The sequence below is a fragment of the Ananas comosus genome, linkage group 1 (assembly GCF_001540865.1).
Source record: "Ananas comosus cultivar F153 linkage group 1, ASM154086v1, whole genome shotgun sequence".
NCBI classification, from domain to species: domain Eukaryota; kingdom Viridiplantae; phylum Streptophyta; class Magnoliopsida; order Poales; family Bromeliaceae; genus Ananas; species Ananas comosus.
In genome coordinates, this window is record NC_033621.1 from 5,225,522 (window position 1) to 5,239,094 (window position 13,573).

Below are 13,573 nucleotides of genomic sequence, written 5' to 3' on the forward strand. Positions count from 1 at the left end.
ATATATATATATATATATATATATATATATATATATATATATATATATTTTTTTTTTTATATATATATATATATATATATATATATATATATATATATATATATATATATATATATATATAGTCCGGCTACTATGCTATTAATAGCACGAAGCACTTGGTGCTATCAAGTTTTCCGCCGTTAGATCTACCATTTTGATCATTTTCACCCGTTAGATCATACTATTCAACCAACCACCCACTCAACCCTATGGGACCCACATCATCCTATCCGCACATCTCTTAATCCAATGGCCAAAAACTTGGTAGCACCAATGACTTGGTTCTATTAATAGTATATTAGCCTAGTTATATATAATTCTATATATATATATATATATATATATATATATATAGAATTAGGTTGGAATACTATTAATAGTAAAACGCTCTTTTTGCTATCAAGTTTTTAACCCTTGGATGAAAAATTGTAGGGTTATGATGATATTAGTCGGTTAGAGTTGAGTGGTCCCCCTAGGGTTGATTGGTCCATAGTATTAATCCAATGGTTAGAAATAATGAAAAGAGTTGATCCAAAGGCTAAAAAACTGGTAGCAACAATGGAATTTTGCTACTAATAGTAGCCCAGTCCAACTCTATATATATATATATATATATCGAGTCCGGCTACTACACTCTTATGAGTACGATCGCATTCGTACTCATAAGTTGTTTTCGATGATAGAGTTTCCAAATCGACGATCCAGACCGTCAAACATTATCTAGAGCATTTAAAACATCTAGAAATCAAATTTTATAATTTTTCGATATCATTTACCTTACGATCAATTGCTCACAAAATTAACAATTTTTAACGGTCGGTATGTGATACTTGCTAGTTTAACGATGTAAAAGAATCGAAATAGCCTGAATTTTTGATAGAAAATTCTATTCATTACCTAGATAAAGATCAATAACCCTGATCTTAAATTGAATGACTTGATCATCCATTTTTAGAACGTCGTTCGATTTTGACCGTTCATTTTATTTCCACTTGATGGACTTTATAATGATTTCGAAAAATTATGAAATTTATTTTCTAGAAGTTTCAAATACTTTAGATTATGTTTAACGGTGTGGATCATCGATTCGGAAGCCCCAATATCAAAAATAACTTATGAGTACGAAGGGCTAAAAACACACAAGTATCACTTGGGTGATACTTGTAAAAGTATTCTAGCCCTACTCTATATATATATATATATATATAATTAGAGAAAGAGATAGAGTTGAGCTAGAATGCTATCAGTAGCAAACGGGATCCATTGCCACCCATTGGTTTCTGATGATGGAGCCTCCAAATCTATACCACTTGAAACATCTAGAAACTAAATTTGAAATATTTTCAATATTATTAGCCTAATGATTCAAGGTTTCAAAATTTGTAACTTTAATAGTCGATATAAAACGTTTAACGACATAAAGATATTCAAATCAATTAAATTTTAGTTAGAAATTTTTTAAACTATTTACAATAAGATCTATACTCTTGATCTTGATTACAAGACTTCTATCACAACTTTTTAAAGAATATTCATTTTCAACCACTCATTTTTGTGTCCACTTAATAGACAAGAGAATAATATCGAAAAAATATGAAATTTTGTTTCTAGATACTTTAANTGACATTAAAATTTTAAATCAAAGATATTGATCTTGTTTTATATAGTATAAAGAATTTTCTATCAAAATTTCACGTGATTTGGATATTTCTACACCGTTAAACTTGCAAATGGCTCACTACGGCCATTGAAATTTGTTGATTTTGAGTCCATTCGATCACTAGGCAAATGATATCGAAAAATAATAAAATTTATTTTCTAGGTACTCCAAATACTCTAGATCAAGTTTAACGGAGCCGATCGACGATTCGAAAGTCGCAACATCAAAAACGAGTTGGAAGCACGGAAGGCTGAGCATGGTGAGCAAACGAAGAAGGTGAAGACCTATGCTTCTTTATAACGGCTTTTCCTTTCCCGGGGAAACTCGAATTTTACTTTGAGAGTGGAAATACCTGTAATTCATAGTAGCCTCACTCTATATATATATATATATATATAGAATTAGGCTGGAATACTATTAATAGTAAAACACTCTTTTTTCTATCAAGTTTTTAACCCTTGGATGAAAAATTGTAGGGTCAGAATGATATTAGTCGGTTAGAGTTGAGTGGTCGCCCTAGGGTTGAGTGGTCCCCACTGGGTTATAGTATTTAATCCAATGGTTAGAAATAATGAAAAGAGTTGATCCAAAGGCTAAAAAACTGGTAGCAACAATGAGATTTTGCTACTAACAGTAGCCCAGTCCAACTATATATATATATATATATATATATATATATATGAATTTTTGCTATCAAGTTTTTAACCATTGGATGAAAAATTGTAGGGTTAGGATGATATTAGTCGGTTAGAGTTGAGTGGTCCCCCTAGGGTTGATTGGTCCCCATAGGGTTGATTGGTCCCTACTGGGTTATAGTATTTAATCCAATGGTTAGAAATAATGAAAAGAGTTGATCCAAAGGCTAAACAACCGGTAGCAACAATGGGATTTTGCTACTAATAATAGCCCAGTCCAACTCTATATATATACATATATAGAGTCCGGCTACTATACTTTTATGAGTACGATCGCATTCGTACTCGTAAGTTGTTTTCGATGATAGAGTTTCCAAATCGACAATCCAGACCGTCAAACATTATCTAGAGCATTTAAAACATCTAGAAATCAAATTTTATAATTTTTCGATATCATTTACCTTATGATCAATTGCTCACAAAATTAACAATTTTTAACGGTCGGTATGTGATACTTGCTAGTTTAACGGTGTAAAAGAATCGAAATAGCCTGAATTTTTGATAGAAAATTCTATTCATTACCTAGATAAAGATCAATAACCCTGATCTTAAATTGAATGACCTGATCATCTATTTTTAGGACGTCGTTCGATTTTGACCGTTCATTTTATATCCACTTGATGGACTTTATAATGATTTCGAAAAATTATGAAATTTATTTTCTAGAAGTTTCAAATACTCTAGATTATGTTTAACGGTGTGGATCATCGATTCGGAAGCCCCAATATCAAAAACAACTTATGAGTACGAAGGCTTCTATACTCATAAGAGTATAGTAGCCCTACTCTCTCTCTCTATATATATATATATAAAATTAGAGAAAGAGATAGAGTTGAGCTAGAATGCTATCAGTAGCAAACGGGATCCATTGCCACCCATTGGTTTCTGATGATGGAGCCTCCAAATCTATACCACTTGAAACATCTAGAAACTAAATTTTAAATATTTTCAATATTACTAGCCTAATGATTAAAGGTTTCAAAATTTGTAATTTTAATAGTCGATATAAAACGTTTAATGACATAAAGATATTCAAATCAATTAAATTTTAGTTAGAAATTTTTTAAACTATTTACAATAAGATCTATACTCTTGATCTTGATTACAAGACTTCTATCACAACTTTTTAAAGAATATTCATTTTCAACCACTCATTTTTGTGTCCACTTAATAAACAAGAGAATAATATCGAAAAAATATGAAATTTTGTTTCTAGATACTTTAAATGGTATATATCATGTTCAAATATGCCGATCGTCGATTTGGAGGCTTCATCATCGAAAACTAGTGGGTGGCAACAAAGCCCGTTTGCTACTGATAGCATTCCAGCTCAACTCTCTCTCTATATAGACATTTATGTATATGGAGTCCAACTACTATCCTTTTAGGAGAACGGAGACCTTCGTCCTCCTAAGTCGTTTTAGATGATAAGGATCCCGAATCGATGATCGGAACAGCTAAAGTTGATCTAGAATATTTATAATGGCTAGAAACTAAATTTTATAAATTTTAAAATGCGTTATCAAGTACATTGAAGAGTCGAAAAATGAACGGTCAAAAACGAATAACCTTGTGAAAAATAGATGTTAGACATTTTTCAATTCATAATAAGAGTTATCAAATGTTATCTAAATAGTATAAAAAATTTTCTGTCAAAATTCAAGCTGTTTGGATAGTTCAATACTGTGAAACCACATGGCACTAAATTGATACATTTTAAACAACAAGGTACTAAAGTGAGAAAGTGCGAAACCACAAGGATGGTATTTGAAGTTTTTCCATTTCAAAAACATCGCAGTCTTAAGATAGAAATTAGCAGATAAAAGGATAGGCGGGGGGAGATTATATCCCATACATATAAACCATCAACCATCATCAAATTAGAGCAACTTAATACATGACGAATTGAAGTAATCCATGAATCTTATTAAAAAAAGGAAAAATTGCATACCGTGTAAATCATTCTTGATGCAATATGTGGCCCAGTTGGGTATTGCTCTAGCTCCATCTGCTCATTTTATTCACCCAAAACATCTGTTAGGCCAATAAGGCGCGGCCATGTGGTACGCTGATACTCCACTTAACCCTATTGCTTAAGGGTAGGAATTTTGATATGCACCAGGAGCAGCGGAAGAAGTTTTGAGCAACCGCTGCATATAATTGAGGGGAGTTACAGTAACCGTAAGTGGTTACAAGCGGTTTCCGATCGGCTGGAAGTGGCCCAAAAAAATAGGAGTAGTGGCCGATCATAAATAAGAAATAATTGATCAACAGGGGCGATCTATAAATAGGCAAATAACGTCCTGAAAAGAGGTCTTTTTTCCGAGAATAGAAGACCACCTTTATTTCCTCTGCAATTTTCTCGTATTTTCTAGGAGTAGTCTACTTGTAATCCTTTATTTTTTCGCACTTACTGTTTTTTCCTAGGAGTAGAATCTCAGCTAGATCAACCGAGTCTGTATGCCCTCGGGCACACTTGACCTTTGCATTGTTTCCACAAGTTAAATTCAACATATATAAAGGCATTCGGCTCTTTCAGCCGACCAGTCATTGTGTACTCCATCCGTTCGGCTCCTCGGCCGACCCAAGTTTTTGTGCAATCCGTACATTCGGCTCATCCAGCCAAACCGATTCTTAAGTAGAGATTTTCGAACTCGGCTGATTCGATCCCTTATCAGCCGAATCGTTTGATCCAGTCGAAGGGCGCAAACTTCGAGAGTCACTATTGGTAGCTGTTTCGCATCCCTACACGTTCCCCGAGGAAGATCTTTGACCGGGTCAAGGATCAGGGATTTCGGCTCCCAACAAATTTTTGGCACGCCCAGTGGGACATTAGTTTGAGGTAAATTTACATTTTTTATTGAAAGTATGGTTGATGATAACGCTATGAATTTGCATAATAAGATTGTTCCTAGAAATTCTGGGAGTGATCAGCCTAGCAATTCAAGCAACGCTGGCGAACGCCAAGCAGTCTAATTTGTCGAGGGAGAGACTAGTGGTCAATCTGACCAACAGCAGCCTAGTTTGGCTTAAGCGCTTGGACCAATGACACGGGTCCTACAAGTATTGGACCATAATAGTCATAGAAGTACTGCTTGATAAGATGCAGTACTGGCCGCAATCACGGCCTCCAACGATAATACTGCCCGAACAGGGCAATTATTGACTCGTAATGAACAACCTATAGCAATCTTATAAGGGCCTGTAGTGACATCAGTGTTACAAAATCTTGTAACACTGGTAAATAGTCAACCCCAATACTAGGGGGCACCATTTCAGGCAGCTTACAGACCGGCTGTTGTTAACGCCGGTCAACAGCCAGAAATAACTTGGGGGTTACTACCTCCTCTACCAGTGGCAGCATATCAGCCCCAAAATATAGGGGCTAGAGCTGGGAGGCAGGCTCCGAACGTACAAGGAGTTAACCCTGTTGTACAGAATTTCGAAATACCACAAGGACCGAACGCAGCATAAGCACAGGTTCCTTTGTAGAGGAACAATAATAAAATATACGCAGCATAAGCACAGGTTCCTTTGCAGAGGAACAATAATGAAATATACGCACAGGTCGAACATGTTGCGCGGTTTACGGCACAATGCCGAGAAGCTGCTATAGATCCATTTTTAAAACTTAGATTATTTAATATCTCGCTAACCAAGACAGCTTTTACTTGGTATATGATCTACCGGCTAAATCTGTCATAGCCTGCGACCGCCTATTTGGTCGGTTCGGGTTCATCAACAGTCGCCGAACGGATAAAGTCTCCCCTGTCCGCCCAAGGCGAACGCAAAGAACATCATGTGCATCTAGTTACCCAGGAATAACATCAACAACATACATGATCTAAGCGAATATAAAATACAAGCGAGCAAGAGAGAATCTATCTATAACATTATATTCAACCATTTATACAAGTTTCCACCAAGCTATACATCATTGGTTCCACTTTGCATTAAAAAGATACATCATCCATCTCATAATACATACATCACTAGCCGCCTCGCCTCAAATACATAAAGTCTCTCAAACCATAATACATAGTCTCACAAAATGGTGCCCGACTCTAATGCACATAGAAGGTAGCTATCTAGGGCGCTATGCCCGTACCGCGGTCCTCTACCGGTGCGCTCGAACTCGGCCCTGCAACAAAGTGGGATGAGAACTAATAAATAGTTCCCAGTGGGTTCGGCCACCGACGCCGCTGATTTTTCCGCTAGGTCTAAGCAGGCAAAAGTAGATAGGTTAGCAATAAATGGTATTCTAGCATGCTACTATGCCTTGCAATATGAACGATAAAGAACAGGTAAGGTAAACATATAATAGTATCTACTATACGCATGATGAATGCCATTTTTCTTTGTTACCATAACCCAATCCTGTCGGCCCACCCGAAGGTTAAGCCCCAACTCACATACCCAACCCCACATTGAGAGGAGATGTTCGCTACTCTCACCCGAAGCCGTCTGCGGGACAACTACGTCTGTCCCTAACCGTGAAGTACTTCAAAGACCACAGCTTGGGTGGAGCTACCACCGCCAAGCTAACAGACGAATATGAGCATGATCCAATCCTCTAGCCCGAGGATACCCTACCAACTAGCGGTAATCAAGCCGGGAACAACACCGAACCCAATCCTCATATTCGAGTAATCACATTATCTCTAGCTAATGCCACGATGTCAAGTTTGTCTTTAGCTAATGCCACGAGTTCACCTTGTCTCTAGCTAATGCCACGAATTCACCTTGTCTCTAGCTAATGCCACAAGTTCACATTGTCTATAGCTAATGCCACAATGTCTCAAATCTCACATTTTTATGTCAATTGCCACTTTCGAAGCCACGATGTTCAAGCTCTTTATCATGCCACTGTAGAGTCCCTTGTCCACATCCAATCCTCATTTCACATAACACGATGTTCCATCTCATACACATATAGATATATATCAATCCCATGAGAGCAAGTAAGGAAAAGAATAATTAACAATTTACTCTATAATGCATGAATGCTCCATGAACAATAATGGCCAAAGAAGCAACTAAGACATAGAAAGAAATCCGGATGTTCCGGATAGCACCCCCCACCTCTAAACACTCACGTGGTGTGAGAATCCTAAGTTCGCGATTTTTGGACGTCGCCTCGGCCTTCCAGGCGGAAACGAAACCAAAACGATCCTTTTCTTCAATATCTCCGCATAGACTCGTCGGATTGCCCAACCAAGTTCACCAACGTGTCGGATTACCTGGCAATTAGGGTTACATAGGTTCAATTTACATCAAACCCCAACATCAGACAAAACCCTCTTTTTAACCCTAAGATAAACTATTGCAAGAATACATCACACAACCCTTTCATTCAAGCAAATAGCATATATTTAGCATCTAGGGATTCATCTAAACCCATTCATAGAGTATATAAACCAAACCCTAAGAAATCACCATGAGAGGCCATAGAGCTTACCTCAAAAGCTTCCTTCTTGAGCCTAGGAAGAAGATAAGGAAGAAACTCCGCCTTCTAGCACTCTTCTCCACCACCTTCCCCTCTTGGATTCACCCTAGGAGAGAGAGAGAGATCTTAGAGAGAGAGAGTGTGTGTTTGGGTTGCAAGTGTGAGAGAGATGAGAGGAAATGAGCCCTAGCCTCTCATGTACACTCCACTGATGGCAAATTGCATAAAACCCCTCAAACAATACCACTAGTGCACTGCCCGGGTTGGGCAGTTTAGGGCTACGGGGTCCGGACCTTGAATAGGGTCCGGACCCTGTAAGCATATTTGCTGCGAAAATTTCAGCAATTCTCCAATATGCTTACTAAGGTCCTACAACCCCTTAGAAACCATTTTGACGCATTCGAACTTTTCCGAAGCGTTCCGAAGCGAAGAACTCCGCACTTTGGTCAACTTCGACCGAAGTTCGGATTCGCACGTACCGAGGATCCAACATCTTACATCCTCCCCTCCTTAAAAGGAGTTTCTTCTGAAAGTTTTGAGGAGCCCAAGGATCTANATAGAGTCCCTTGTCCACATCCAATCCTCATTTCACATAACACTATGTTCCATCTCATACACATATAGATATATATCAATCCCATGAGAGCAAGTAAGGAAAGGAATAATTAACAATCTACTCTATAATGCATGAATGCTCCATGAACAATAATAGCCAAAGAAGCAACTAAGACATAGAAAGAAATCCTGATGTTCCAGATAGCACCCCCCACCTCTAAACACTCCCGTGGTGTGAGAATCCTAAGTTCGCGATTTTTGGACGTCGCCTTGGCCTTCCAGGCGGAAACGAAACCAAAACAGTCATTTTCTTCAATATCTCCGCGTAGACTCGTCGGATTGCCGAACCAAGTTCACCAACGCATCGGATTACCTAGCAATTAGGGTTACATAGGTTCAATTTACATCAAACCCCAACATCAGGCAAAACCCTCTTTTTAACCCTAAGATACAACTATTGCAAGAATACATCACACAACCCTTTCATTCAAGCAAATAGCATATATTTAGCATCTAGGGATTCATCTAAACCCATTCCTAGAGTTTATAAACCAAACCCTAAGAAATTACCATGAGAGGCCATAGAGCTTACCTCAAAAGCTTCCTTCTTGAGCCTAGGAAGAAGATGAGGAAGAAACTCCGCCTTCTAGCACTCTTCTCCACCACCTTCCCCTCTTGGATTCACCCTAGGGGGGAGAGAGAGATCTTAGAGAGAGAGAGTGTGTATTTGGGTTGCAAGTGTAAAAGAGATGAGTGGAAATGAGCCCTAGCTAGCCTCTCATATACACTCCACTCATGGCAAATTGCATAAAACCCCTCAAACAACACCACTAGTGCACTGTCCGGGTTGGGCAGTTTCGGGCTACGGGGTCCGGACCCTGAATAGGGTCCGGTGTAAGCATATTTGCTACGAAAATTTCAGCAATTCTCCAATATGCTTACTAAGGTCCTACAACCCCATAGAAACCATTTTGACGCATTCGGACTTTTCCGTAGCGTTCCGAAGCGAACAACTCCGCACTTTGGTCAACTCCGACCGAAGTTCGGATTCGCACGTACCGAGGATCCAACATCTTACATCCTCCCCTCTTTAAAAGGAGTTTCTTCCGCGAAACACAACGCGCTTAAACTAGAACGCACACCTCAATCCAAATCTTCGAAAAGATGAGGATGATGCTTTCTCATCGCCTCCTCGAGCTCCCAAGTAGGCTTCCCGATCATCGTGATTGCTTCATTGGACCTTGACATACGGAATCTCACGATTTCGTGGCTTCCTCACCTCATGAGCAATGATGCGCACCGGGAACTCCTCATAAGTCATATCTTCTTGAAGCTCGGGCGGTTCGAACAAGAGCACATGCTCGGGGTCGTGAACGTACTTGCGGAGATTTGAAACGTGGAATACACTGTGAACTTCCGCAAGCTTGGGCGGCAATGCTAACCGATAAGCCATCGCACCAATCCGTTCTAGCACCTCATACGGTCCGATATAACGGGGACTTAGCTTTCCCCGAACTCCAAACCTCTTCATACCTGTCATGGGTGAAACCTTCAAAATGACGCGGTCTCCAACTGCGAACTCAAGATCTCGTTGGCGCCGATCCGCATAACTCTTTTGTCTAGTTTGCGCCGTCAACATCCTTTGGCGGGCAAGGCGGACTTTCTCTTCCGCCTCTCCCAACACATCGGGGCCCAAGGCTATCCGCTCGCCCACCTCGCTCCAGTGTATAGGGGAACGGCACTTCCTCCCGTAGAGAGCTTCAAACGGTGCCATTGCTATACTAGCTTGATAACTATTGTTGTAGGCGAACTCGGCCATCGCTAAGTGCGCATGCCATCCACCCTGATAATCAATGACGCACGCTCGCAACATATCCTCTAACACTTGGATTGTTCTTTCCGACTATCCATCGGTTTGAGGATGGAACGCCATGCTAAAATCGAGCCGTGTGCCAAGTGCTTCTTACAAACTCTTCCAAAAATGAGACATGAACCGGGGGTCTTGATCCGACACGATTGACTTCCGAACCCCATGAAATCTCACCACCTCGTATAGGTAAACCTGCTCCAACTTGTCTCCAGACCAAGTAATGTGGAACGGTAAAAAGTGTGCCGACTTGGTCAAACGATCCACCACTACCCAAATAGCATTGTGGCCACCCGACGAGTGGGGCAACCCGACCACGTAGTCTATAGTGATATCCTCCCATTTCCACACGGGGATTGGTAAACTTTAGAGCTTTCCCGCTGAAAATCAGCGCTCCACCTTGACTTGTTGACAAACAAGGCATTGCGCCACATAGCGGCCAATGTCTCCTCTCATTTCCGACCACTAATAGTGCGCTTTCAAATCCTCGAACATTTTGTTGCCGGCCGGGTGGACGCTATAGGGAGACCGATGTGTCTCGTCTAGAATCATCTTTCGGATTTCTTCATTATCCGGCACACACCACCGGTTTTGATATCGAAGTGCGCCATCGGTGCCGATGCTAAAATCACCCAGGCGACTACTCTCAACGTCGCGCCGCATATTTTGGATACTTGTATCCACGGATTGCAAGTTCCTGATTCGCTCCAACAAGGTCGGTTGGACAATGAGAGCCATGAACATAGCCGGCACCTCCGAAGCTACAACCTCAAGATTGAGTCGTTGCGTCTCTCTCCATAGCGGCTCCTGATGCGTGATCAACATCACAAGGTTCTCCGTCGACTTTCTGCTAAGCGCATCTGCCACCACATTGGCTCTCCCTTGGTGGTAAAGGATTGTAACATCATAGTCCTTTAATAATTCCAATCACCTGTGCTGTCGCATATTGAGTTCTTTCTGAGTGAACAGATACTTCAAACTCTTGTGGTCTGTATACAACTCGCAACGCGCTCCATAGAGATAGTGTCTCCACAACTTCAATGCGAAGACAACCGGTGCCAACTCCAGGACATGAATGGGATAGTTCTTCTCGTAGTTTTTCAATTGGCGGGTTGCATAAGCAATCACCTTCCCGCACTGCATCAGAACACACCCAAGCCCCTGGTAGGATGTGTCGCTATAAACCACAAAATCTTCTCCCTGTACCGGTAGGGCTAGTATCGGGGTCGATGTCAACCTTTCCTCTAACTCTTTGAAGCATTGGTCGCAGTCGTCACTCAACACAAACTTCGTGCCCTTCTGAGTAAGGCGGGTAAGTGAAACAACAATTTTCGAAAATCCCTCCACAAACCGTCTATAGTAGCACGCCAAGCCGACGAAACTACGAACTTCCGACACATTAGTCGGACGGGGCCAATCCTTGATCGCCTCCACTTTCCTCGGGTCAACAGACACACCACCCTTGGAAATGACATGTCCTAAGAAGGCAACCTCCCTGAGCCAGAAGTTGCACTTCTTTAACTTTGCATAGAACTTTTCCTCCCGAAGGACTTGAAGCACGATCCTCAAATGTTCCGCGTGCTCCTCGTCGCTACGTGAGTAGACTAAGATGTCATCTATGAATACCACCACAAATCGGTCCAAATAAGCTCTAAACAGCCGGTTCATCAAATCCATGAACGCCGCCGGGGCATTGTAAGCCCGAATGGCACAACCATGAACTCGTAGTGCCCGTATCGTGTCCGAAATGCGGTCTTATGCACATCTTTCGGCTTGATCTTCAACTGATGATAGCCGGGCTAGAGATCCATTTTCGAGTATACTCACGACCCCTGCAACTGATCAAACAAGTCGTCAATACGAGGCAACGGGTACTTGTTCTTAATCGTGACTTTGTTGAGCTCACGATAATCAACGCAAAGACGAAAGGATCCGTCTTTCTTCTTCACAAACAGCACCGGGGCTCCCCAAGGTGATACACTTGGCTTCACGAACCCCTTGTCGAGTAGATCCTGTAATTGAGCCTTCAACTCCTTCAACTCAGCCGGTGCCATTCAATACGGAGCCTTCGAAATTGGCATCGTCCCAGGAATCAAGTCAATTATAAACTCGATCTCCCGATCCGGTGGTAATCCTGGTAACTCCGTAGGAAACACATCCGGGAACTCCCTAACCACGGATATATCCTCAAGTGCCGGAGTCTCCTTGTTAAGCTCCACAACGGTTGCCAAATAAGCCGCGCAACCGCTGCTAACCAGCTTCCTTGCCCTTGACGCCGACACCGTCAAGGCGAAGAGTGAACTCTTGCAAGCTCGGTAAGTGAACTCTTCTTGTCCGGGCTCACGAAAAGTTATGATCCGGCTTTTACAATCGATAGTCGCATAGTACTTCGAGAGCCAATCCATGCCCAACACGAGGTCGAAGTCCTTTAACCTCTTGAGCACTAGTAGCCGTGTCGGCATAATTCAGTAGCCTACTTGCACCAGACACGCCAAACACTCATTCCTAATCACAAATGGGCGTTCGGGGGCTTCTACCCGCCAGGTACTCTTACTCGGCTTGATCTCAATGCCATGCATTTGTCCGAATGGTCGGCTAATGAATGAATGTGTAGCACCTATATCAAATAGGGCTCTCGCCCGAACACCGTTAATCAAAACCATATCTACCGACGTCACGGTCGACGACCTCCGCAAGTTCCTCCACCTGTGCCCCAAATACTCGGCCACTTGGAGCCGGCCTGGGCGCCTCAGATTGATGTGGCGCCAACACACGTCCAGCAGACATCGCAGCGGGCGGAGCTCCACCAAACTATCTCGGAGTCGCCGGAGCGGATGCAACAGACGGGGCAGGCGACGATCCCTCTGGGCACTGTCGGTCGATATGTCTCGCCTGACGGCACCTGAAGCATCGTCCCGCCTCATGCTCACAATTGATTGGTCGATGCTCCCCGCCGTAGATCACATACCTCAAGGGCCCACGACTCTTGGACTGTCCCTTTGGATACTTCGGGGGCTTCTTGGAACTCGATTGTCCCCCTAAACCATCGCCGGGCCGCTTCTTCCCCTTATCCTTCTCGAATGCCTCGCGCTCCTCCCACACGCAAGCTTTCCCGTGCTCAACCCATAGGGCACGATCCAACACCTCCGCAAAGGTGCGAAACTTGAAGGCATGCACCATCCGAAATATATCGTGCCGGAGTCCCCGCACAAAGCACTCCGCCCGGTCCTGCTCGGTCTGCGCCATATCCGGGACGCAATTCAGGAGATAAGTGAACTCCCTCTCGTACTCCCGAACTGTACGGTTGCCTT

At 42.1% G+C, this 13,573-nt stretch overlaps 1 protein-coding gene across 3 annotated transcripts in view; it reads left to right on the top strand.

Moving 5' to 3' along the window:
• Positions 1–13,573, top strand: part of LOC109709576 (L10-interacting MYB domain-containing protein-like) — a 34,275-nt gene that overhangs the window by 2,613 nt on the left and 18,089 nt on the right. For 2 of the 3 annotated variants that reach the window (XM_020231975.1, XM_020231904.1), the window contains exon 3: positions 1,862–1,975. The exons of the other annotated variant lie outside the window; for it this stretch is intronic. In XM_020231975.1, coding sequence (XP_020087564.1) covers positions 1,862–1,975 — 114 coding nt within the window. The remainder of the gene's footprint in view (positions 1–1,861; positions 1,976–13,573) is intronic. 3 annotated transcript variants of the gene reach the window in all.